This window comes from Nanorana parkeri, unplaced genomic scaffold, assembly GCF_000935625.1.
Source record: "Nanorana parkeri isolate BGI_ZX_2015 unplaced genomic scaffold, ASM93562v1 scaffold559, whole genome shotgun sequence".
NCBI lineage: Eukaryota > Metazoa > Chordata > Amphibia > Anura > Dicroglossidae > Nanorana > Nanorana parkeri.
In genome coordinates, this window is record NW_017306827.1 from 650,941 (window position 1) to 678,480 (window position 27,540).

The 27,540-nt window shown below is 44.3% G+C and overlaps 1 protein-coding gene across 3 annotated transcripts in view; it reads right to left on the bottom strand.

Moving 5' to 3' along the window:
- GARNL3 (GTPase activating Rap/RanGAP domain like 3) overlaps positions 1–27,540 on the bottom strand; it is a 127,651-nt gene that overhangs the window by 45,957 nt on the left and 54,154 nt on the right. For all 3 annotated transcript variants that reach the window (XM_018562077.1, XM_018562076.1, XM_018562078.1), the window contains one exon: positions 19,018–19,087. In XM_018562077.1, coding sequence (XP_018417579.1) covers positions 19,018–19,087 — 70 coding nt within the window. The remainder of the gene's footprint in view (positions 1–19,017; positions 19,088–27,540) is intronic.

Here is a 27,540-nt window from a genome sequence, read left to right on the forward strand (position 1 = left end):
CTCTGAATTACATTATCCCCCCCCCCCACGTATACACACACATAAACATGAATACGCGTTGGGTGCGCCAATGCGTGAAAACAACAATTGTTCTGCAAATGTCAGTGTGTGAGCAATAATTTTCGCACCATCAATCACTGATAACACTAAACTGATGAGCTGTAAAAAAAATTAAATTGTCGCCTGTCGCCCATGTGCAATTTTGGATATTGTCGTTTTTTGCGGTTTTGCGGGTGTGCGCAATTTTAAGGCTTGACATGTTTGGTGTCTAATTACCCAACGTGATCCTATCTTTTAAATTTTACCAAAAAATTGGGTTATAAATGTTTTGTAACTTAATATAGGGGAAACAGGTTTTTTTCCCCAAACACCATGGTCTTCAAGTGGTTAACTTTTTTAATGTTTCTTAAAAAAGCGCCTTATTTCATACACAAATAACTTTACATAGTTACATAGTTACATAGTATTTGAGGTTGAATAAAGACATTAGTCCATCAAGTCCAACCTATTAGGATCTCATTCTAGGAGTACCTAGTTTGACATGGTTTGTACCAGAAACATTATTTGTGTGTAAATTAAATAGGACAAAATTATAAAACATTTTTATTTTTCACCTAAACTTTTATTTTTAAACCAAAACTGGTTAAAATAGAAAAAAAAATCACTTCTTTACATAGTTTGCCTATAGATGACGTAGAAAATAAAATAACCTTTGCAAGACAATATTGCCAAAAGAAAACATAGTTTGTCGCAAACTATGTATGCACTACAAAATTACAAACAATAATTGTTTGTATTAAAACTCAGAATATTAAATAAACCTTTAGTTCCCAGGTTTAAAACCTGCGTCTGTTTTAGAATGCTTATTATGACTACATCACGTTGGTTTAAACAAGGTTACAACACTTCCTCCATCTTGTTTGACTTTCCGTGGAATTAAAAGTGGTAAACATAGGGCGGATGGAAAGCAACTGCCATTACTTCACACTGCTCCAGCCACCATACATACAGATGTGCAAGAACCATCCATCCAAGCTTGGGGAGGAGGATGCACAGTTTGGCATCTGCAAGTTGGGTGCCAGAGGACCTTGTCCCAGCACTGATATGCAAAGACTATCAAAATCTTCCTGTGTGATAACATGTAGCTTATCATTATTAAAGAGAAAAAGAAAATGCCTAAGAACAGCAACCAAAACTGTAAATTTGTACCACTTGCATTTAAGGAACCGTTTGGGGGCCGCTGTTCAACTGTATTTCTCACAGCAGAAACAGCTTTGGCAAGCATACAAGACACCAATCACAGTGGTCCAGGTTCTCAGTTAAAAGAAAAGAGTTATTTGTGGCCCTTCCTGGGCTGTGTGCAGCTTCTAGGACTTTCATGTAAACAGAAAGAAAGGAAAGAAAAGAAAAAAAAAAAGAAAAGAGGGAGGGGTCAGAGACAGAAACCAAGGAATGGAGGTCAATAAAGATGGAGAGAGTGCAGCTATCAGTGTTGCAGTGAATGGTACTGCAGCAGATGATTACTCTAGAAATGTACGGTTGTTACCCAGAGATTTCTTAAGCCTTCATTAGCAGCTGTACACCAAGACGAAGCAGCGTTACATCCAGAGCAGAGGAGGTGCCCGCAAGCCACACACAGCTTTGTTTTATTTCATTTACAAAAAGAGAGCAAAGGAAGATGTGGCATGTGGCCTTCAGGGTCTCTGACAATTTCTGCAGGAAATACATTGGATGTTTTCTTAATTTTTTTATTCTTACAAAAATGACATCCCAAACACATAGTGCTGCTACTGAAACAATAAAAGACAGCCAAACTCTAAACCACCTTTAAGAATGGATGTAATAATTTTGTTTTATGTCTCCTATGAGAGAAGAAAACACATCTAATAATAATAATAATAAAAAAGCAAAACAATATGTTAAAGTGATAATAAAGTCAATTTTTTCCCCTCCCCCAATGTTAATGAAAGCACTTACCTTAAATGATGTTTCTTAATCCGATCTTCTTCTTTTCTGTCGTTTTCATCTGTCCCTGCAGGGCTGCGGCGGGTCTCTGATCCAGTGCTGACTCTTCTGAGCTTGCTGGCACTTCCTGTCCCACGGTGTCTGCATGCGGGTGCATGCTGTCCGTAGACTTACCTTCTGTCTCTCTTCGCGTCCGGCCAAAAATGTAAACTGCGCATGCGCCCGCCCCAAGATGCTTTGTGGCCACCCGAGGATCTTCACATTTTCGGACGGGAGCCCGCGGGGAAGACACAGGTGAGTATTAACCTCTATTAAAGCGGTTTTTTTTTACACTTTTTGCATAGATCTACCGCTTGCTAGCAGTAGATTTATGCAAAAAAACCAGAGGCTTTAATTATCCTTTAAGTAGCTTGGTACAAAAATTAACAGTGTCTAGTAAATGGACCGGTTGTGCTCTGTCATGTCTGGGAATTATTATTATACAAGATTTATATCACGCCAACAGTTTGCGCAGAGTGTTACAATATAAGGAAGACATTACAATCACAATACAATTTAAGACAAGATGGTAAGGAGGGCCCTTCCCGTGAGGGCTTACAATCTAAAAGAGAGGGGGAAGTGATACATGAGGGGGTAGCTATGTGGGGATGAATTGTTTGAATAGATAGGCTGCATTCTCAGTGATGTCTCTAGTAAATGAACAAGTTGCATTCTCACTGCTTTCTTTATTAAATGGGCAGGCATTCTGAGTGCGGTCTCTGGTGAATGGACAGGCTGCATTCTGAGTGCTGTATCTGGTGAATGGACAGGCTGCATTCTGAGTGCTGTCTCTGGTGAATGAACAGGTTGCATTCTGAGTGCTGTCTCTGGTGAATGGCCAGGCTGCATTCTGAGTGCTATCTCTGGGGAATGGACAGGCTGCATTCTGAGTGCTGTCTCTGGGGAACGGACATGCTGCATTCTGAGTGCTGTCTCTGGGGAATGGACAGGCTGCATTCTGAGTGCTGTCTCTGGTGAATGGACAGGCTGCATTCTGAGTGCTGTCTTTGGTGAATGGACAGGCTGCATTCTGAGTGCTGTCTCTGGTGAATGGACAGGCTGAATTCTGAGTGCTGTCTCTGGGGAATGGACAGGCTGCATTCTCACTGTTATCACCAATACCGTGTTTCCCCGAAAATAAGACAGTGTCTTTTTTTTTTAGTTGGGTAGGCTTCATTCTCAGTGCTGTCTCTGGTAAATGAACAGGCTGCATTCTTAGTGATATCACTAAAGTGACTGGACAGGTTATATTCTCAGTGCTGACTCTTGTGAGTGAAGGGAGTTTATTCTCAGTAAAACCTCTAGTAAATGGACAGGCTGCATTCTCAGTTTTGTCTCTTGTTGATGGATAGGCTGCATTCTCAGTGTTGTCTCTAGTTGATGGACAGACTGCATTCTGAGTGTTGTCTCTAGTTGGTGGATAGGCTGCATTCTCAGTGTTGTCTCTAGTTGGTGGATAGGCTGCATTCTCAGTGTTGTCTCTAGTTGATGGACAGGCTGCATTCTCAGTGTTGTCTCTAGTTGATGGACAGGCTGCATTCTCAGTGTTGTCTCTAGTTGGTGGATAGGCTGCATTCTCAGTGTTGTCTCTAGTTGATGGACAGGCTGCATTCTCAGTATTGTCTCTAGTTGACGGACAGGCTGCATTCTCAGTATTGTCTCTAGTTGGTGGATAAGCTGCATCCTCAGTTTTGTCTCTTGTTGATGGATAGGCTGCATCCTCAGTGTTGTCTCAAGTTGGTGGACAGGCTGTATTCTCAGCAATGTCTCTAGTTGATGGATAGGCTGTATTCTCGGTATTGTCTCTAGTTGATGGACAGGCTGCATTCTCAGTGTTGTCTCTAGTTGGTGGATAGGCTGCATTCTCAGTGTTGTCTCTAGTTGATGGACAGGCTGCATTCTCAGTGTTGTCTCTAGTTGATGGACAGGCTGAATTCTCAATATTGTCTCTAGTTGATGGACAGGCTGCATTCTCAGTGTTGTCTCTAGTTGGTGGATAGGCTGCATTCTCAGTGTTGTCTCTAGTTGATGGACAGGCTGCATTCTCAGTATTGTCTCTAGTTGACGGACAGGCTGCATTCTCAGTATTGTCTCTAGTTGGTGGATAAGCTGCATCCTCAGTTTTGTCTCTTGTTGATGGATAGGCTGCATCCTCAGTGTTGTCTCAAGTTGGTGGACAGGCTGTATTCTCAGCAATGTCTCTAGTTGATGGATAGGCTGTATTCTCGGTATTGTCTCTAGTTGATGGACAGGCTGCATTCTCAGTAGGTATACACTGATACTGTTTTTTGGTTCAAGTACTGATATTTTTTTTCCCGGTACTTGCCGATACCAAATACCGACACTAGCATCCTGAGGTACCATGGGCCCAGCTTATGAGGAAGCCAGACGGCAGGTCATGACCCAACACCCGGCTTCCTGATTGCCTGGGAAGTCGGTGTTCTATCAAAAGAACACCGGCTTCATGCTCCCTCGCGATAATGCAAGCCAGCCTGGCTTCCTGACCACGGCGGGTCACGACCCGATTGGTGAGGAAGCCAGGCCGCCTAGCAGTGTCACTAGGCAGCGTGAAGCTGGCTTCCTAGCCAAGCAGAAAGCCGGGAGGCAGGTCATGACATGCCACCTGGGGTCCTGATTGGTCAGGAAACCAGGCTGCCTATCAACAAGGGAAGCTGACTTTCTAGCCAATCAGGAAGCCGGGAGGCGGGTCATGACGTGCCGCCCGGCTTCCTGATTGGCCAGGAAGCTGGCACCATGCTCACTTGTGGCACTGCCGTCAGTGGGAATCTCCCTCTCACTGGAAGTTCCGGTATCAGGGTAAGTATCGGAGCATTTGAGCGAATACGAGTAGTCGCCCAAATACGTAGTATTGGCACCGATACCAGTATCGGTATGGGTGCATCCCTAAATGTCAGTGTTGTCTCTAGTTGATGAATAGGCTGTATTCTCAGTGTTGTCTCTAGTTGATGGACAGGCTGAATTCTCAGTGTTGTTTCTGGTGAATGTTTAGGTTGCAGCTTCAGTCATGTCTTTGGTGAATGTACAGGCTGCATTCTCAGTACTGTCTCTAGCGAATGGTTAGGTTGAATCTTCATGGCTGTCTCTGGTAAATGGACATGGTGAATTCTTAGTGATGTCACTCTAGTGAATGGACAGATTTTATTCTTAGTGTTGACTCTTGTGAATGAAAGGGGTTTATTCTCAGTGAAACCTCTAGTGAATGGTTAGGTGGAACTCTTAGTGATGTAGTCATACATGCACTGTAATATTTTATACTCCTGTCACACGTTATGAATGACAAGAATTTATACCTTCACTCAGAATACCCTGACCCCTGTCTGAGAAGCAGTGAGATCTGTTTCTTACTGATAAGAGAATACAAAGAAGATGCTGTCACTGAGCAATTTTTTTGTTTAATATCATTACATTTATTGTGGCTGCTTCAAGAATACTTCATACTCACACATAAAGGCGGAGATGTACGCAATGCAGACTCTTCCCTCCCTCATCTTAGAAAAAGGTTGGTAATTCAAACATATCACAGCAGATGAGCAGAGACAGATTAATTATATAGACATCATATCTGCCAGTCAGAAAAGGGCAGTGGAGCCTCGGGGGAAAAATATAATCCAGAAATGATTAAAGTGAATGTGGATGGGCAGAAGTCATATGTAAAGTCCTATAGAAGGATCCGAAGAGCCGCCGGGGAGAGGAGAGTCCTGAACCTTCAATACAATAATAAAAAATTCAGAGTGGCTCTGTGTGACAATATTAACACATTTATCTGAAATAATGTTATAATCTTCAATTCTCCTCAGTAATGTCACGCATGCTTTGAATAAGTTATGCCAATCTGAGGAACGCAGTGTTGGCATCCTTGTCTGCTCACTTGGCCAGGCCTCATTTACTAATTGCCAATAACACAGCATTAACCAAACATGGACTTGGACTAAATGCAGGACGAATCCAGAAATGTCACCATGAATATTAATGTGTGCAACTCCCCTGCAGCCACCAATTCTCTTCTGCTACAGTAGTACAGCATTACACAGGAACAACGGCACAGGTTCACAGGGGGTGCAATTCTTGCATGACATCAGCACTGAATACACAGGATGGCACAGGGCAGAACTCTGCCTGACTCCAGCACTGCATACACAGGATGGCACAGGGCAAAACCCTGCCTGATTTCAGCACTGCTTACACAGGATAGCCCAGGGCAGATCTCTGCTTGACTACAGCACTGCATGCACAGGGTAGAACTCTTCCTGACTCCAGCACTGCATGCACAGGATAGCACAGGGCAGAACTCTTCCTGACTCCAGCACTGCATGTACAGGATAGCACAGGGCAGAACTCTTCCTGACTCCAGCACTGCATACACAGGATAGCACAGGGCAGAACTCTTTCTGACTCCAGCACTGCATACACAGGATGGCACAGGGCAGGACTCTTCCTGACTCCAGCACTGCATACACAGGATGGCACAGGGCAGAACTCTTCCAGACTCCAGCACTGCATGCACAGGATAGCACAGGGCAGAACTCTGCCTGACTCCAGCACTGCATGCACAGGATGGCATAGGGCAGAACTCTTCCTGACTCAAGCACTGCATGCACAGGATAGCACAGGGCAGAACTCTGCCTGATTCCAGCACTGCATGCACAGGATGGCACAGGGCAAAACTCTGCCTGACTCCAGCACTGCATACACAGGATGGCACGGGGCAGAACTCTTCCTGACTCCAGCACTGCATGCACAGGATAGCACAGGGCAGAACTCTGCCTGATTCCAGCACTGCATACACAGGATGGCACAGGGCAGAACTCTGCCTGACTCCAGCACTACATGCACAGGGCAGAACTCTGCCTGAATCCAGCACTGCATACACAGGATGGTACAGGGCAGAACTCTGCCTGACTCCAGCACTGCATACACAGGATGGCAGAGGCCAACTATCTGCTTGATTCTAGCACTGCAAACACAGGATGGCACAGGGCAACTATCTGCCTGATTCTAGCACTGCATACACCGGATGGCACAGGGCAAATCTCTGCCTGATTCCAGCACTGCATACACAGGATGACACAGTGCAAATCTCTGCCTGACTCCAGCCTGCAAACATAGGATAGCAGAGGGCAAAACTCTGCCTGACTCCAGCCTTCTACAAATGAAGAACCCAGCCTGAAATTGCGGGTTGGGCTGGAGTCAGGCATAGTTTTGCCCTGTGCCATCCTGTGTATGCAGTGCTGGAAATTTCATAGAGATACAGAGGGAATTACTTATTGGTGTCTAGAAGAAGAGACTTGATATGCCTTTAAGTGCAGGTGTAAATACATGTGTGGGTGAGAATACATGTGTGATTATAGCTCTTCCTGCAGTGATAATGAAGTGTGATGTTATGTGACCGGTTTACAGGCAAATATCGTAAAAATATTACTGATGTTACAGCTGCTCACTGGAGGTCAGGTTTCCATATTGCATGATAGGTCCTCCATAGTAAAAGGTGTGAAGATTAATGAATGTTTCCTTTGTAAAGACAAAGACACAGAACTGGCGATGCACCTTATTTACTGTTGTGAGAAAGCCCTCCATTCAGTGAGCATACGGAGTATTTTATATGAACAAGATCATTCATCCAGGAACTGCATGGATTATCACGTCAACAACATCATATACATAGCTTGCAACTGTCCAATTTTCAGAGGGACTGTCCCTCTATTGCCATCAAATCCCTCTGCCCCTTTTAAATCCTCAGTTGCCACTCTTTTTTGTGTCATATATAGATCTCTATAAAAACCTATATTTAATTACTAAAGTGTTATACTGCAGTAAACCTTTCACCCAACCTCTAAATAAATCGCATATATGTTTTTAAGCCAGTATAACATAAATGTAGTGGTAAAAAAAAGCACTTGTGGGTTTAACTTACTATTTTTAGTGTATTTATTCTTTCACTTACTGGGGGCATGGCAGCCATGGGTGTCCATAGCGTTTTTGCCGCCTGAGACTGGGAGTGTGCTGGTGGTGTATGCTAATGTGGGGGTGGGAGGAGAGACTGTGGTATCATCTCACCATCCAGTTCTGGCTACGGCTCTGGCCGGCGTCCCGTCCAGCTCACTGACATCACTGATTGCCAGGAGCTGCGTGGTACGGGCAGAGCTTCTTGGGTTGCCTAGAGCAGGACACAGAACTGCACAGAAATATCAGCCTTCTGCTCTGGGTGCAACATCTAAAATGGAAAATGAGTACAATATCTCTAACAATCCATGTAGCATGTTGTCAGTCTCTGACAGTCTCCTTCCACTTAAAAGGACCACTATAGCAAAAAATATTGTACTCTGGTAACTGTATGGGGTTAACTTAAAGACGTTTTGCATGGAGCAGTCTGTAATAATGTAAAGATTGCAAGTGACTCATTAACAGAAATTTGGTTTGAACTGGAAATTGAAATGAAATATCTGTTTTGGGTCCATGTTTATGTGAAAATAATGTTGTCACTGCCATATTCCAGTTGGGAAAAAAAAAAGACTTGGTAGCCATTCACAGGAGTGCATACTATTGACATTAGTAAGTCCTCCACAGTCACCCATTGCTTGTAGATTGAGAATGAACACTCTGTTTAGGAAAGGCTTTGTTTCGATGTGTCCTAGTGGGGAGTAAAAATAAACACAACAGCTGAAGACAGCCAGAAGAGCAACTGTAAGTGAATCTGGCTTTGCTCTCTGACTGCCATATCATCAGAGTCCAAAACACGTTTCACAGAAAGAAAAAAAAAATAACTTCCCTAATGTTTTCCAAAATGCCTCACTTCCGCCATCTACAACCACCATTTTACATACCCTTGTGGTATGTACAAATAAGATGTCACCGTGGTGGAACGGTCACAACAAATTTTACATTCGGTGATAGCATTTTGCTACTGGTTTTTATACCTTCAGTAAATGCTGCCAGGAATCCAGAGGATATCACTTATTTTTTAGGGCCTGTGTGGATTGAGTTTTGTTCATTTCAGAACTGCTTATCTCCACATATAAGTCTACGGCAGAGGTAGGCAACCTTTGGCACTGCAGCTGTGGTGGAAGTCCCAAGAGGCATTGTAAGACTATGACAGCCACAGGCATGACTCCTAGAGGCAGAAACATGATGGGATTTGCAGTTTCACCACAGCTGGAGTGCTGCGGTTGCCTACCCCAGGTCTACGGGAATGCAAAAGCAGCGGAAGCAGGTCAAATGCAAGTCAACTGTATCTGCAATTAATTCTAAATGATCTCAGGCACATCTCAAACTCATGTCAAAAGCAACAAAGGCACATATTGTATCTGTTTATTAGTCTATATGTACCAGCAAACCCAGTGTGTATCTGCCCATGCCAGCAGGAAAACTGTGTCTGTGTCAGTAGCCAAGTGACTTGTTTGTGAATAAATTTCAGTGAGGTCCATACAGAGCCAGCCATCAGAAACGTTGGGGCCCCTTACACAGCTTTAGGCCTGGGCCCCCTGCCCCCCCTACCAACACACCATAGGATTGTCCACTGTCTGTTCCACTGAGTCCACCCACTGACCCTCCCACCAAGTCTGTCCACTGGCTGTCCCACCGGGTCCTACAGTGCACCCACTTTTATTTTAACACTCTTACAACTTAAAGTGACATTAAACCCTCAGATTTTTGAACATAAAACAATACTGTAATGTGCGCCTTACTGTAATCCATGGTTGTTTCCCTTCTCTATGCTGCTTTTCCTTTTAAATCCTCATGTCTTCTCATGCTTGGGGAGAATTTCCCTTTGCAGCAGACTGCCTTGTCTCTGGAATAGATACATGGTGTCTGTGTGTACGTTTGCAACCTGAGCCAGCACTACAGGAAGAGGCACTCAGCTGCAAAGGGAAGTTCTCCCCGAGCGGTGTGTGAAACATCGCTCTCACTTTCTACTGTGCGCCTATAATTGTAATTTCACCAGTGCATTCAATATTTAAGAGTAAGGAAATATATTCTGGCCAAAATATATATTGAGCAGGACCCTACACTAACTGCACTCCCTTTCACTAACACTAACCGCATTCCCTTTTCACTAACACTAACTGCCCCTCATCTATCCAATAGCACATCTAAGCCTGTACAGGCTCCCGGGTGGACTAGGTGGGCTGTGCGGGCTCTCAGATGGGCTGTGGGCACTAAGCGGGCTCTCAGGTGGGCTGTGGGATCTGTGTGGGCTGCAGGCTCTATGCAGGCACTGTGCGGCTCTCAGGTGGACTGCAGGCTCTGTGCATGCACTGTGCAGGCTGTGTGTGGACTCTCAGGAGGATTTCGGGCGCTGTGTGTGGGCTTCAAGGTGAACTGCGGGCTCTGTGAAGGCACTGTACGGGCTCTCAGGTGGACTGCAGGCTCTGTGCTGTCACTGTTTGTGGGCTCTTAGGTGGACTACAGGCTCTGTGCAGGCTGTGTGCGGACTCTCCCTCCCATCCTCCCCTCTTTGGGCTGCTAAAACACTTTCCTTACCACTCAAGCAACTCTGCTCCACTCCCTGATCGCTCTTTGCTAAAGCCCGCTACAGACCAAGCTCTGGCTCCTGGAAAAAACCCTTCCTGCATGTACAGAAACAATACTGTAATGTGCGCCTTACTGTAATCCATGGTTGTTTCCCTTCTCTATGCTGCTTTTCCTTTTAAATCCTCATGTCTTCTCATGCTTGGGGAGAATTTCCCTTTGCAGCAGACTGCCTTGTCTCTGGAATAGATACATGGTGTCTGTGTGTACGTTTGCAACCTGAGCCAGCACTACAGGAAGAGGCACTCAGCTGCAAAGGGAAGTTCTCCCCGAGTGGTGTGTGAAACATCGCTCTCACTTTCTACTGTGCGCCTATAATTGTAATTTCACCAGTGCATTCAATATTTAAGAGTAAGGAAATATATTCTGGCCAAAATATATATTGAGCAGGACCCTACACTAACTGCACTCCCTTTCACTAACACTAACCGCATTCCCTTTTCACTAACACTAACTGCCCCTCATCTATCCAATAGCACATCTAAGCCTGTACAGGCTCCCGGGTGGACTAGGTGGGCTGTGCGGGCTCTCAGATGGGCTGTGGGCACTAAGCGGGCTCTCAGGTGGGCTGTGGGATCTGTGTGGGCTGCAGGCTCTATGCAGGCACTGTGCGGCTCTCAGGTGGACTGCAGGCTCTGTGCATGCACTGTGCAGGCTGTGTGTGGACTCTCAGGAGGATTTCGGGCGCTGTGTGTGGGCTTCAAGGTGAACTGCGGGCTCTGTGAAGGCACTGTACGGGCTCTCAGGTGGACTGCAGGCTCTGTGCTGTCACTGTTTGTGGGCTCTTAGGTGGACTACAGGCTCTGTGCAGGCTGTGTGCGGACTCTCCCTCCCATCCTCCCCTCTTTGGGCTGCTAAAACACTTTCCTTACCACTCAAGCAACTCTGCTCCACTCCCTGATCGCTCTTTGCTAAAGCCCGCTACAGACCAAGCTCTGGCTCCTGGAAAAAACCCTTCCTGCATGTACAGGAAGGTACCAAGTTACAGGAGGAGGAGGGGGGCGGGACTGTACCAAGTGCTGTACTGCCCTTATTACCAAAAACAGTAAAAACAGTGTCGGACCTAAGGAACAAACACTGGGCCAGCTACATCAGTCTCTGTACTCAGGAGCTTACACTCTAATGCAGAATGGCACCGGCTGTAGGGTGACTACAAATCCCAGCAATATATTTTACAGCAATGCAGAACAGTATATAAATTGGACTCTGGGCTTAGTAATGCACTGGACTCTGGGCTTAGTAACGCACTGGTATCAGGACCCACCTGAGACCCCGCAGAGCCAACCTGAGACCCCACACATACCAGAGACCCCACACAGCCCACCTGAGAGTGACCCTGCAGAGCACACCATAGATCCTGCACAGCCAATCTGAGAATATCTATGGTGGGCTCTGCAGGGTCTCAGGTGGGCTGGTCGGGGTCCCTTTCCCTGCACCTCCTCCCAGCTCTTCTTATTTGCCGCTGCTGGGGCCCCGGCCTCCTACGCCGCCGGATAAGTGCTGCTGGAGCCCCGGCCCCCTATTGGTGAATGTCTGAATACAAGGCAATTGTTACTGTGTTTACTCACTTAAATGTGTGCTTGCACAGGGGGCACAAAGCATTAGTTATGTGTGTGTGCTTGCAGGGGACACTATGCATCAGATACATGTGTGTGCATGCAAGGGGTACTCTGCAACCATTACATGTGTGTGCACACAGAGGGAACTATGCATCAGTTATGTGTTTGTGTGTGCAGGGGACACTATGCATTAGGTAGACATGTGTGCGCAGGGATTCATTATGCTTCAGTTACCAGTTTCTGTACGCAGGGGACACTATGGAAGAGTTGTGTCAACCTGGATTTGTCTGGGTCTTTTTAACTGATATATTTAAACATACATGTATTTAAATGTGTGTAAATATGTCATTTAAATAACCTAGCGAAATACTGATTGCAAGGGCAACCGGATGTATTTTGCTGGATCCCACTTTTTTCAGCTGGCTCCCTTTACAGTAGTTAAAAGGTAGACTCCAATAAAACTAAAAAATTACCTCCGCAGTGGGACTCCACAACACTGCAAGGATTACATTCTCATTTTGTCTATGAGAAACAGAAAAGGCTGGTATACTTTCCTTATTGCTCGCTCCTGCGAGTCCTGCATTGTAAGTGAGGATGCTAAGGGCCCTCCCACAACCCAGAGTATTGGAGAGCAGACGGGAGAGTCAGCTGCTAGTTGAGTGAAAAATAAGGTAAGTTTAATGGCTTTTTCTGTGCCCCCTAGCCAAAACAAGAAATTAACCCTTGCAGTCCAACCCAACTCCAATGGTCAATTTTCTTCTTTAAACCCTTAAAGTGTATCTATGGTCAAAATTTAAAATCATGAATTAATTTCCACATTAAATTTCTATTATTTATAGCCATGCCTATTATTCTTAAAGATAGACGTTTCTGAAGAATCCCACCAATTTACTTCCTTGAATGGAGTGACACATATTTATTATGCCCTGTGAATATGCACTGTGTGTCACCCACTTCACAGAGCCTGCTATCTAAACTATAGAGGTGCTGCAGAGGTGGTGTGTTTCGGCAGGCACGGTCTGTACAAGAAATGTTCCACATGTGACATCATCACTGCTTGTAAGTAGCAAGGTACCATGGGAAATGTAGTTCTTAGAAACAAAGTAAACCAAAGAAATGAGCAGAGGAGAAACTGCAAAGCAAGCAGGGAATCCAGCACGTTGTTAAAAGAGGGGGCCAGCAGATAGGCAACACTCTCAACATTAATGGCATTTTTTCAAGTAAACATATATTGGATTGTCAAAAAAAACATTGCTATTACAATGCTGGTGTTATAAAATGAAAGTGTATGCTGTGACTTTAGATCTCCTCTATTTTTTATACATAATTAGCTCATCAGGAGCCTCTTTGCCAAGATTCCAGGGTCAGAACATAATTTGTATCATTATAACCCAAATCAGTATTGATTTCAGCTTCTCCAATCCTTTGCATGACATCATGCAGTCAGGGAAAGGGAGGGGCAGCACTAGAATCCAATCATAGCTCTGATTGTTTTGTACAGTACTGTTAATCAACAGTTTGAACATTAGAGATCAAAATGATGACCATATCAAATGAGCTGCTTCTTAATTTTCTTGTCCAATCAGCAGAATCAGCAGAACAGGGACAGGATGGTAACCTAGCTGTATTGCTTAACTGCAGTAAAGTGAGGTCACTTGTCGGGACAAGAAATGGTGGCAAATTTGTCCAAAAGGGACACACACAAAAACAAAAGGAAGGTAATGAGGAAAGGTCAGAACTTCTTGCACTGTTTATGTTGCTGTCCTTGCCTTCCTGTTCCAGTGATAACTGCACCGCCATGTTTTTCTTTTTGTTAAGGTGGCCATACACTGTACAACCATCGCAAGACTTTAGTCTTGCGATGGTTGTAAAGGGATTTAAAAAACGTACGATCTGCCTATCTTGGACAGGCAGATCGCACTCTCGATCATCGCAAGCCCACCCCCTGAGGGGCGGGCTTCCGATGACCGCAATGCTGAACGGGCAGTGTGCGCGTGCGCACACCGGCCCGTTCAGCATTTATCTTCCGAGCACCGTTCTAACCAGCCGAGAATCGTACGATTCCCAGCTGGTTTTCGAACATGCTGGTTCGACAGAAGACGTGCGACCGTACAGTAGAAACGGTCGCACGTCTCCGTTCACACTGCTCGATTATCGTACGAAAAACCGATCGCATACGATTATCGTACGATAATCGTGCAGTGTATGGGCACCTTTACAGGGACAGGAAGTAAGTGACAATCTTTCTGATGGGTTCATACTCAAATAAAAGCCTGCCAGAAATTGTAACCCTTCCCCATACAATTCAGAGCATTTTTTTTTGTTGGAGTAAGGCTTTAACACTGCAGCTGGTACTCATACTTATTCTATACTAGTACTATACAAGTACCTATAAATCCATTAGTATTATATTATTGTAGGTTTCTACATTGTGATAAAACCAAATTCCAAGGCAAAGGCAATTCCAAACAAGGCAACTAAGAACAATTAACACCAAGCGCAACATACTAGCCCTTAAAGAACATTGTATTACTTCAGAGTCACATGGCACAATTGGGGTGATTCAATATGACATTTGCAACACAGTTGGAATCTTTGCGCCAAATTGACAAAAACCCATGCAACATTTTAATCGTTAGTACCGATGCGTGTGACAAATTAAAGTAGTTCTAATTTGCTACATTTTACTGTCTGCGGCTAATGTTTGTAGAAATTCATACTGAAATACCTCTATATTGATGATAAGGAAAATACAGGTAAATGAGACCGCTTCTATTTTCTAGTAAATTGTGCAACAATTCTGTCAGGTTTGCGGCAGATTCATATATACCTTACTGACACATGTATAAATCCGTCACAAGTTGCACCATTTGTTGCAAAACAGATTTCTAATGAGCATCTACATCACTCTTTATGAATTTTCGCAGAATGTGTATATTCTAAGTGACTGGCACTACAGACAGCTTCAGCACCTGTTTGTAAACTATTGAATGCATAACTGGCAGTGTTGCTCAGAGCAGCCATGTTGTTATTGAGCATCAGTTAATGAATGTATGAGTGGCAGAAGGGTCAGAATGCCATCTATGGACAGCATTATAGACCGTAGTGCGCAGCACTGTGCATCAGTTAGCTGATGCGAACCCCTGCAGAGGGATCAGACATATTTGCAGCTGGTGCATAAGAATGGGATGTTGCTTTGATCTGCTTAACCTTTGAGATCTTCCCTTTGAAATGCAAAAAGGAAACCCACTCCAAGAGGGATGCACCTGATGATGTGTGACATGAAAAGACATAAAAGTCGCCATCAGAGTGGCGGCAGAGAAGCGGCGCTGCCCTCAGAAGATGTCAGTGAGTGGAGTGTGGCGGATTAGAGGACGCTGAGGCTGGCAATGACTCACACACATAGTGTCTGCAGCCTCCATCAAGAAACTGCTCAGTGCTCTGGATAGTATCAGTATCTGCTGGGAGAGGAAGAGCTCAGCAACGTGATCTCTATCGCCACATTCCTGCAGGGCAGATGCTGCTGAATCTCCTCTGCATGCTGTACCAGGAACCAGGAAAAATATCCACAACAGAGAAGATTAATGGGGTGCCGCCATCTTCCTGGCAAAGGGGAAGATTAAAGGCAACACAGAGAATAAGTCAGATGTTTTGGCGAAATGTTTATGTCTATGCGATTCCATACACCTGTACAGGTCCGTGGAGAATCCATTGTCTGCTAATGGTCTACAGTGTTCCTAAATTACTCTAGACAAAGCTTCAGGCCTACCAGCAAAACAAAAAGTTTCCCACAAACATTTGACATAAGAAATAAACATGGAAATGTCATCCCAGCTAATGGTAGAGGGAAATGAAATGTCTTGCATATGTCTGGGCTGATCCGAGCTGCTCAGGCCTTTCACAGAGATGCCAGAGGGCCACAAATAAAGGGCAAATCTACTGACAATGGTATGATCAGCTCAGTCTTCTTTGATTGATTCACCTGAATATCTGCAGGTCAAAAATAATCCAGGAAATTGTGATTCACGAATCGTATGATGCTCCACTGAATGGACAAAACTGCACAATTAGATTTAGGTGAATCAAAACATCTGCAGTTTGCATACTGGCTGAATTGACACAAGACAAGTAGTAATGAAGAGTTTCTGCAAACAACATAAAACCTCCCTTCATAGGCTGTGCTTGAATTCAGCAAGAAGAACAAAATGAAGAGTGCCATTCACTATGTAAAATAAATGACTTCCTCACGACAAAGGCTGAAACCAAGCTATGTCAGGCTGGAAGAGCCCAGATACGTCATCATAACCACCAGACAAAACACAGAGATATTAAATGTCAATTGTGTTTTTTACATTAGCCAAGAGAGTGTATATCAGCTTAAGCCAAGGATGGTTTCAGGTACCAGTAATGTTTACAATATCATTCTATATCGGAATAAGGTTATAACATATTATATCAAGACAAATTAGATCAGAACAGGTTATATTATTATTCTTTATCAGAATCCTCTATCAAGACAGGATATAACATCGTCCTTTATCAAGAAAGCATATACTATCATCCTCTATCAGAACATGATATACCATCCTACTCTATCAGGAAAGAATATACTATCATCCTCTATCAGGACAGGATATAATATTATCCTCTATTTGGAAAGCATATACAATAATCCTCTATCAGGAAAGAATATACCATCATCCTCTATCAGGGCAGGATATAATATTATCCTCTATTCGGAAAGCATATACCATCATCCTCTATTCGGAAAGCAAATACCATCATCCTCTATCAGGACAGGATATACCATCATCCTCTATCAGGACATGATATACCATCATCCTCCATCAGGACATGATATACCATCATCCTCCATCAGGACATGATATACCATCATCCTCCATCAGGACATGATATACCATCATCCTCCATCAGGACATGATATACCATCATCCTCCATCAGGACATGATATACCATCATCCTCTATCAGGACAGGATTTTCCATCATCCTCCATCAGGACAGGATTTTCCATCATCCTCCATCAGGACATGGTATACCATCATCCTCCATCAGGACATGGTATGCCATCATCCTCTATCAGAACATGGTATACCATCATCCTCTATCAGGACATGGTATACCATCATCCATCATCATCCTCTATCGAGACATGATATATCGTCATCCTCTATTATGTCAGGACATATCATCATCCTCTATCAGGACATGATATACCTTCATCCTCTATCATGACAGAAAAAACTATCATCCTCTATCAGGCCAGTGTATACTATTATGCTAATCAGGACAGGGTATACTATCATCCTCTATCAGTACAGGATATACTATCATCCTCTATCAGGACAGGATATACTATCATCCTCTATCAGGACAGGATATACTATCATCCTCTATCAGGACAGGATATACTATCACCCCCTACTATGACAGGTTATACATTACCATCCTATGTCAGCGCAGGGTACACTATCATCCTTTATCAAAATAGCTTATAAAATAATTCAGTAATGGATAGGATGTACCATCATCCTTTATCAAGGCAGGTTATACTATCTTCCGATATCTGGGCTGCTTATACTAACATCCTACATCAGGACAGGATATACAGTCATCCTATATCAGGGCAGGTTATACCATCATCCTAAACAGCATTATACTATTTTCTAATATTGGGACAGGTTATTATCCTGTACCAGGACAGATTATACTGCCAGTCTATATCAGGACAGCATATGCTATCATCCTTGATCAGTGCAGATGATACTATTATCTTATATCAAGACAAAATATACTATCAGCCTATATAAGGACAGGATACACAGTCTTCTTATATCAGGACATGATATACTATCATCCTATATAGAATCATCCTCTATCAGGACAGGATATACTATCATCCTCTATCAGGACAGGATATACTATCACCCCCTACTATGACAGGTTATACATTACCATCCTATGTCAGCGCAGGGTACACTATCATCCTTTATCAAAATAGCTTATAAAATAATTCAGTAATGGATAGGATGTACCATCATCCTTTATCAAGGCAGGTTATACTATCTTCCGATATCTGGGCTGCTTATACTAACATCCTACATCAGGACAGGATATACAGTCATCCTATATCAGGGCAGGTTATACCATCATCCTAAACAGCATTATACTATTTTCTAATATTGGGACAGGTTATTATCCTGTACCAGGACAGATTATACTGCCAGTCTATATCAGGACAGCATATGCTATCATCCTTGATCAGTGCAGATGATACTATTATCTTATATCAAGACAAAATATACTATCAGCCTATATAAGGACAGGATACACAGTCTTCTTATATCAGGACATGATATACTATCATCCTATATAGAGACATGGTATACTCTCATGCTATATCAGAACAGGACATATAATCTTCATATATAAGGACATGCTATACTATCTTCTTATTCTATACCAGTAAAGGTTATACTATCATCTAATATCAGGACAAGATTTCAAGATATTTTATCATCCTAAATAATAACAGGTTATAATATCTTCTTATATCTGGGCAGGATATACCATCATCCTATATAAGAACAGGTTACACTATTTGTTTATATCAGGGCAGGATACACCATCATCCTCTATGGGTGGCAGTATATACTATCTTCCTATATCATGACAGCATATACGATCATCCTTGTCTGATATCAGAACATTTTATGATATCGTCCTATGTCAAGACAGTTAACAATACTGTGGTATATCAGGACATTTCACAATTCAGGGACATGGCTGAATACATCTGACAGTATATCCTATCCCACCCCACCCCCAGAAGCCTCTCCTTCTGCTGGTGTAAATGGAAATGAACGTTTCCCATTTGGGGAACTCACCAGCTCCACCGAGCCGTAGTGTTTTCTACTGAATTCGCCCCGTCGGCAGCCCAGGTCTTCAGAGACGGAGCTGGAAGAGAAAGGCTTCATTAGTATACATATCTAGTGGTGCGGAGCACAGACATTGCAGCAGCGGCTCTTGTCACTGCGGGGGGCTCCGGAGAAGAGAGGAGCCTCGCGCAGACATTGCAGGTTGTTGCTGCATCCTGGTTAGGAGGGGTGTGTAATGAGAAGAAACGCAGCGCCTCACCCCCCTCCCCCCCCAGCCATGTGCAGCTGCGTCTTTTGCCCGACAGTCTCAGTCAATATTCATTCACTGGAGATTCATCAGGATTTTTAAGCGTTTCTGGTGTTTACATTAACAATCTATTTCCCGACTTGACCAGACATCTTTCAAATCACAGTTGGAGATCACTGGGGGCTCTAATTCATGATAAAGGTGCAGCGAACGTTCAGGGGTTCTGTATATTCCCAAAATATATGATCATCATAAGTCTTGCAATGGCCACACCCCGGTTATTCTTCCTGTCGTTCCCCGCTGAGCAAGAGGGACAGTCATCAGACTCATGTTTACCTTTGCCTATAGGAACAAGATTTTATTACCAGCAAGGAAACACCTCAACATGCTAAGTTACGTAGAGCCTGTCCTTGGCCACCACCTTTGCATGTAGCAGCCGGAAATGTCATTTTTCTAGGGCAGGCTAGGGGATGAAAACATTGACCTGATGCTGCCAGGGGTAACTGCACGACTTTTCATTTTTTCGTTTAAAGAAATACAAATATTTCCTTCCACATGCTGACATAAACACCACCCCTGGTGCCCTCATATAAATGGAAGCCCCACACCTTTAACACCATAAGACCACAGATATCTATATAAGTGGAACACCATTCGCTTTTTTTGTCCCCAAACTCTAGGGCCAGTGATATTTTTTACCCCCCTTCCAGATGGGTGATTATCATTAAGGTTTATTCACATTTCCTTGATGCACTTCCAAGTCATAGGGTGGGAAGTTGGAATCCCTTTGTAAATCTTTTCACATCTTTTACGTTATATAAAACAGTAATGCTGAGGTTACACAGGCGGCAGCCACCACTGCCCTCTGAAAGCGATCCATGGTGAATTGCTTTTTCAGATTGTGATGGAGCAGCGGCATCCTGGCGTTCAGGAGGCGATACTGCCACCTCCTGAATGTAGTTTTTGGGGTTTTTTTTTTATCCCAACGGGGATTTTCTATTGCAATACCCCTTCATTGCAATTATTGCATTTGACAAATGGCACTGCCTCCCAAATGCACCATGCTGTATGTTTTTGCTGCAACACAATGCAGAGCATCACAGCCCTGGCAATGTATACACCACTGTTCACCCGCATTGCTGGCATTGCGATAAAAACTGAAGATTACCCCCATGTTTTTACTGCCCCCCTTGCCATCCATGTATACGACAGGGATTGATTTATAATTAGGAAAATGGAGGTGCACATGGGTAGGGCAATACAGTGATCAATACAAACATTCTCCAGCATTCAGTCTAGTTAATCAAAATACCGAATTAATCTACTTCAACATTTTAATTACAAACAGAGGTTTTTGTTGCATTCTTTTGTGCATACATGTAAAGCCAAGTGTCTGCCATTTCTTTTGCTGGTTTGGATTTGGTACTGACACAGACTACCTGGTGTAGTCTGTGGTTTGCAGCTGTACTTTTAAGCTGGATTCACACTGTTGCAGGTGCATTAACACATGTGTAAATGTGCATTGCATTGGTATGTTGAGGTGCCCTTAACAATGAATGGCATGGCAGAGTACTGGTACACATAATATGCATTGCCACACATTACCGCAGCACAACAGTGTGAGCCTAGACTTAAGGGTGGGGGCTGCCTCCTAGTAAGCCTGCACTCCCTTAATGCATTGCCATATACAGGTGAAACTCGAAAAATTAGAATATCGTGCAAAAGTTCATTTATTTCACTAATGCAACTTAGCCATAACCAGGAGATTTTGGAGCACTTCATGCTTTCTTCCACAGACGAGCTCTATGGGGATGCTGACTTCATTTTCCAGCAGGACTTGGCACCTGCCCACACTGCCAAAAATTTTCTGAGATTGTGGATCTGGGTTTTCATGAGCTGTAAGCCATAATCATCACAATTATGACAAATCACGGCTTGAACTATCTTGCTTTGCATGTAATGAGTCTATCTTAGTTTAAAGTTAGCAACAACACTTAAACAGAGATGTGGATATATTTGCATTTGTTTTTCCCCATAGTTCTCCTAAGGGTCACGGGAGGACATAAACGAGCTACAGCTCGCGTATACTCAGACCGCCTCAGCCAGGGCGGATTCCGACATTACTGTCGAGATCCACCCAGCTGCGTGATTGACAGCTGGCTCTGCCTATCTAAAGGCAGAGCCAGCTGTACCCTCCCCCGTTCGTTCCTCCAGTCAGCGCTGGAAGATCGGAGCGGGGAGGGGGGGGAATCCCTGCAGGGAGCCGTGAGTGGCAGGATCGAGAAGTGAGCGAGCGACGATGTGTGTCCGCTCACTTTCCGATCTATTGAGGCAACGTGTGACAGTTTCATTGTCACACGTCAGCTCGAACTATGAGGTTAAAGTGAAAATCACTCACCTCATAGTTCTCCTTTAACAAAAATCTGAGTGCTGAGAAATTTTGTATTGTGCTTTGATTATATCCATCTGAAATCATGAAGTCTTGGTGGCTGAAAATGTCTATTCATTTATCTTTTTTCTTTCTCTTCCACTTCTTACTTACCTTTCCCATTTATAGTTACTGACTCTTCTAATCATTGGGACTTGTCTCTGGAATGGAATGGCAGTAGGCCGGGGAGGTGAGGGACCCTCCAATGCTACATCATCTCCTGACAAAGCGTGGGAGAAGGGTTCCCAGAATATATACCTCCTTCCCCAGCCCACATCACTGACAATAAACCTCCTAGTTATTTGCCAGGGTGAAATAGATATCCAAAACCCATAACAATGTATCCTCTTGCTCTATCTGCTGGAGAAAACTCCCCAGGGGCAGGCAGAGGTAAACAATGCCCTAGGCTTTTGGGAAACCCATTACAATAACAGTCAGTGCACAGCGGCCCACTAAATTTGGAATAGGGACACTCCGGCTCATGGAAGGTTCCCTACAAAGACTTGTGTCAGAGAGAGAGTGTTGACATCGGTGGCAGGTTTCCTTGGCAATGTGGGATACATTACAATGCTCAGAATTTATGAGTTTGTGACTGTATGTGTAATGGGACCCTTATTTCCTTTTACTGTATGTTCCTTGGAATTACCTCAATTGACTTCAGACATGCCAAGTCTATAAAGCTATACATTATATCATGGTTGTAAGAGGCAGCAGTGAGTCAGAGCACTGAACAGACACCATGGTGCCATACAGCCTGTACACTGGACTAATAAATAATACAAAGATATAATAGTGGAGCTCTCTTACCAGTGTTAAGGAGACACTCTGTGTGGAAACAACACAAATCTCACATGACAAAAGTCTCCAACATAATACTGTACAAACAGGACACTACAAAGCCCAAGAATAGACCACATAGAGTTTTGCACAACTTCAGTTTCAAAGGATTCAAGGTGTGTCATCTTTCTGAAAAGTCTCTGTTTCATTTAGGAATGAAACGAACTTGGATAATAAATCTGTCACTATATGCACTAGAATTCAGTTTAAACCAGGGGTAATGAATTAACATTGAAGGAGGTCTGGTGAGCAAAATTTGAAATTGAGCCAAGGTCCAAATCATGGTTCGAACAGAACAACTACTCAGTCGGTTTCTGGACTGTGGTCTGCCATTTAGGCCGCATTCACACCAGCAGCTGCACTGTAACACACAGCTGCTGATGTGTTTTCCCAGAAACAGTGCCGATGCATTGACCCCGGCGTGCCCCCTTAAATTTTTTTCCCCTTCAGAGTGCCCCTTTACATTGATGATGACAAGCAATCCAAGGGGGCACTCTGATTGGGGGAAAACAGAGTGCTCCCTTACATTGATGGCCCCATCATAGTGCCCCCTTATATTGCCCCAGAGTGTCCCTATCAGAGTGCCCCCTTACACTGGCTGACGGCATCGGAGTGCCCCCTTACACTAGCTGTCCCCAACAGAGTGCCCCCCCAGAGTGCTGATGCATTGATCCAGGTGTGCCACCCCTACATTTTTCCCCCCATCAGAGTGCTACTTTATATTGTTTGTCCCTATCAGAGTGCCCCCTTCCATTGCTTGTCCCCATCAGACTGCTCCCTTACATTGCTTGTCCCCAACAGAGTGCCACCTTATATTGCCCCAGAGTGTCCCCATCAGAGTGCCACCTTACACTAGCTGTCCCCATCAGAGTGCCCCCTTACACTAGCTGTCCCCATCAGAGTGCCCCCTTACACTGGCTGGCCCCATCGGAGTGCCCCCTTACACCAGCTGTCCCCATCAGAGGGCCCCTTACACTGGCTATCCCCATTAGAGTGTCCCCTTACACCAGCTGTCTCCATCGAAGTGCCCCCTTACACTGGGTATCCCCATCAGAGTGTCCGCTTACACCAGCTGTCCCCATCAGTGTCACATGTGTCTTTGGGGTACCTTAGCTGGGAGGCGAAGTCAGGAGACACAGCCAGGAGTTGGAAGGAGCTGGAGTCAAAGCAGAGAGCCTAAAAGCAGCACCAGGAGGTGGAGCTGGGAGGAATCGGAGTCAAAGCAGAGAGCCTAAAAGCAGCACCAGGAGGTGGAGCTGGGAGGAATCGGAGTCAAAGCAGAGAGCCTAAAAGCAGAGCCAGGAGGTGGAGCTGGGAGGAGTCGGACTCAAAGCAGAGAGCCTAAAAGCAGAGCCAGGAGGTGGAGCTGGGAGGAGTCTGAGTCAAAGCAGGGGGCATAAAAGCAGAAACAAGAGGTGGAGCTGGGAGGAATCGGAGTCAAAGCAGGGAACCTAAAAGCAGAGCCAGGAGGTGGAGCTGGGAGGAGTCGGAGTCAAAGCAGGGGGCATAAAAGCAGAAACAGGAGGTGGGAATCGGAGTCAAAGCAGGGAACCTTAAAGCAGAGCCAGGAGGTGGAGCTGGGAGGAGTCGGAGTCAAAGCAGGGGGCATAAAAGCAGAGCCAGGAGGTGGAGCTGGGAGGAATCGGAGTCAAAGCAGGGAACCTTAAAGCAGAGCCAGGAGGTGGAGCTGGGAGGAGTCGGAGTCAAAGCAGGGGGCATAAAAGCAGAGCCAGGAGGTGGAGCTGGGAGGAATCGGAGTCAAAGCAGGGAACCTAAAAGCAGAGCCAGGAGGTGGAGCTGGGAGGAGTTGGAGAAGAGCTGGACTGGGCCCGACTGAGCTGGGGAGGTGGACACAGCTATGGGAAGCTGAAGAGGACGGAAAATACTGTTCCGTCCTCTTCAGTGCTCAGCCGGACATATTGGAGATCATGGAGGGAACATCTGCTCGGTACGTATCCGGACCGTGGTCCGCCATTTGCCGACCCCTGGTTTAAACAATGCTGATGATGTGACCAGATTGATAAATGTTCCCCAATGTATAACATAATCTCACAATGTGTGTTATCCCCAACATTTTTTTTACACCAGGGAAGGAAGGGTTATTATTTACTTTCTGTGACTACATAAATCAGTTTCCTGGCATGTTCTGCTAATAAAACCTTGACATTTCATGATTTCTCTTTTAATCACATTGAATTTTTCTTAGACAGCAGAAGAAAAGTACTTTGCAGATAAGGCTGGAATTACAAGTATTTCTGGCCTGCTAACAATGCCTCCCCTCCTAAGGCTGACAGATTGCTGTGTACATTTCACTTTACATGACTAATTGCCAGTGAAGGTGGGATGTATGGATGGATGGATGTCATGTGACACAGACACGAGTCTCACCCAGGGCCGGAAGACTGTACAGATGCCTCTATACATCTGGAACTTGCAGGAGCACCAGCTTCTCACAGGCAGTACGGGCCAAAAGCTCTCTCTGTCTGACACCCCACCCCTGAAGCGCTGCTACTAGAAGTACATAGAGGAAATCTTTCCACTGAGAACTGATGTAAGGGGGCACGTTTCCACTGAGCACCAATGTAAGGTGGCACGTTTCCACTGAGCACCAATGTTATGGGGCATCTTTCCACTTGGCAACAATGTAAGGTGGCACTTTTTCACTGAGCACCAATGTATGGGGATGCTTTTTTCACTGAGCACCAATTTAAAGGTGGCACTTTTCCACTGAGCACCACTGTAAGGAGGCATTTTCCAAATTTTTCCAGCAACAATGTAAAGAGGGGTTTTTTTTTGACTGAGCACCATTTTAAGGTGACACTTTTTTCACTGAGCACCAATGTAAGGAGGCATTTGTCCACTGAGCACCAAATTAGGGTGGCACTTTTCCACTGAAGAAGCAATGGTATGGAGCTCTGTACATTCTCAAAGCTCCAGCTCCCCCTACATGACACATATTAAGGCATCTTCCCTGAGAAGTGCCATTGCCACGCCCCTATCTACCATTTTTTACACTCACAAGTTAATGCTCCGCCTCTTCTTAAAGCATCAAACACTTCATGATTTTCTAGCCACTGAAAATTCACCTGGTATACTCACTCACATTGTGCATATTGTGTTATTATTCAGCACTCAAACCATTTATTAGGAGCTGTGGCCTTCACGGAAGGATTATTACAAAATTCCCCACATTTTATGTCCAGGGCCAGATTTACAGGATTCCCAGTAAACTTCCCATTTCTGTAAAGATCACTTTTTTTCACTCATCATCCACCTCGCCCTGCGGTGATCAAGCCACTGCTGCTGGAAGAAGAGAGGAGATACATTTCCATATTGATGAGATTGCTGAGTCACATGACCAGCGAGGAGCGCAGACATGATCAGAGGTCAAGGTTGCCGAGCAACAGCACATAATCCAGCATCAACTGTGGCACCAGTATACGGGAAAACACTTCTGGAATGTTCAGAACTTATGGAGAGGTGTCCATAGGTATACAGAGTGCATCTAGGTATACAATATATGGAGAGAGCTGTGTATACATGTACAGCCTATAAATAGGTATATTATACTGTTTAAGAAGAAGAGGTATGCATAGTAGGCATAAACTGTATAGGGAGGTCTGTATAGGTATACAATATATAAAGTGCTGTGTATACCTACATAACATAAATACAGGTATACAATGTACACATCTATCTGTGCAGGAAAACAACATGTATACAACATATAGACAGCTGCATATACCTATGCTATGAATAGAGAAGTAGATATAGGAATTAAATGCATGAAAAGGCACATACAGGTGTTCAATATAATAAACAGTAGTGCATATACATATACAGTATATAGAAAGGTCTGTAGGTGTAGTACAACATATGTATGGAGAGGTATATAGGCATACAGAGTACAGGTAAGTCTGTATAAGTAGACATTATATATGCAGGTGGATATAGTTATACAATCTCTAGAAATGTGTGCAGGCATACAACATGGACGGACATGTACAGCTATACAATGCATACAGGTATGTGTATAAGTGTATATTGTACAGAAGTATAAGTATACAGTGTATAGAGTAGTGTTTTTAGAAAAATAACACATAGACATGTGCATTTACATATACAATGTATAGAGAGGTGCACATAGGTATACCATGCACAAAGGTGTATATAAATATACACTGTAAAGAGAGATACACAAGTATACTGTGTATAGAAAAAATGGTCTCAATTTACAGTGTATGGTATGTACAGGAATACAACATATGCACAGCTATATGTGAGTATATATTGCTGAGAGGTACAGTATATACCGGTATAGAGCATATGGAAAGTTGCATATAGTGGATCTCCAGGGATTTTTTATTAACCCTTGCAGTGGGGCTACCCCCGCACTGCAAGTGTTAAGTGCTTGTCATCACGTCCATACACAGTATATAGACATGAGAACACTGAGAAAGATTCCATTGCTGCAGGTAGGGGGAGACAGGTTGGAGGGAGCGCCAAGACAGCTGGCCGGTTTGGAGCTTCGGGTGAGTATATCTTTGTTGTTTCAGCACCTAGATAAAAATGAGCACCTGACCCTTGCAGTGTGGGGGTAGCCCCACTGCAAGGGTTAATAAACATTTTTTCCTGGAGTTCTTCTTTAAACAGGTGAAAATAAGCTCCCTATTTAAGCAATGCCTACAGGTAAAAGGTGATGTACTCAAACAAATGACACATAAAACTAACAGGGTGCATTATTATATAATCTAAACTAATGAAAAAGCAAAGTTATGTAAGCACCCCTCTACATTTCCCAGCACTTCAAATACATGAAATTAGAATGCAGTGTTCCAGATTGGGTGCCAGGGATTAGAACCTCCTTAGGGAGTATGCAGGTGGAACCCACTGGCAGAACTACCAGGGTTGCAGCAGTCGATTGCGACTGGGCCCTGGCGCTCCGCCTGTTAGGGGGGCCCAGAGAGGAAGAAGAGGGCCCGCAGCTCCCTCATGCTGCCCCCCCCCCCCCCCCCGCACA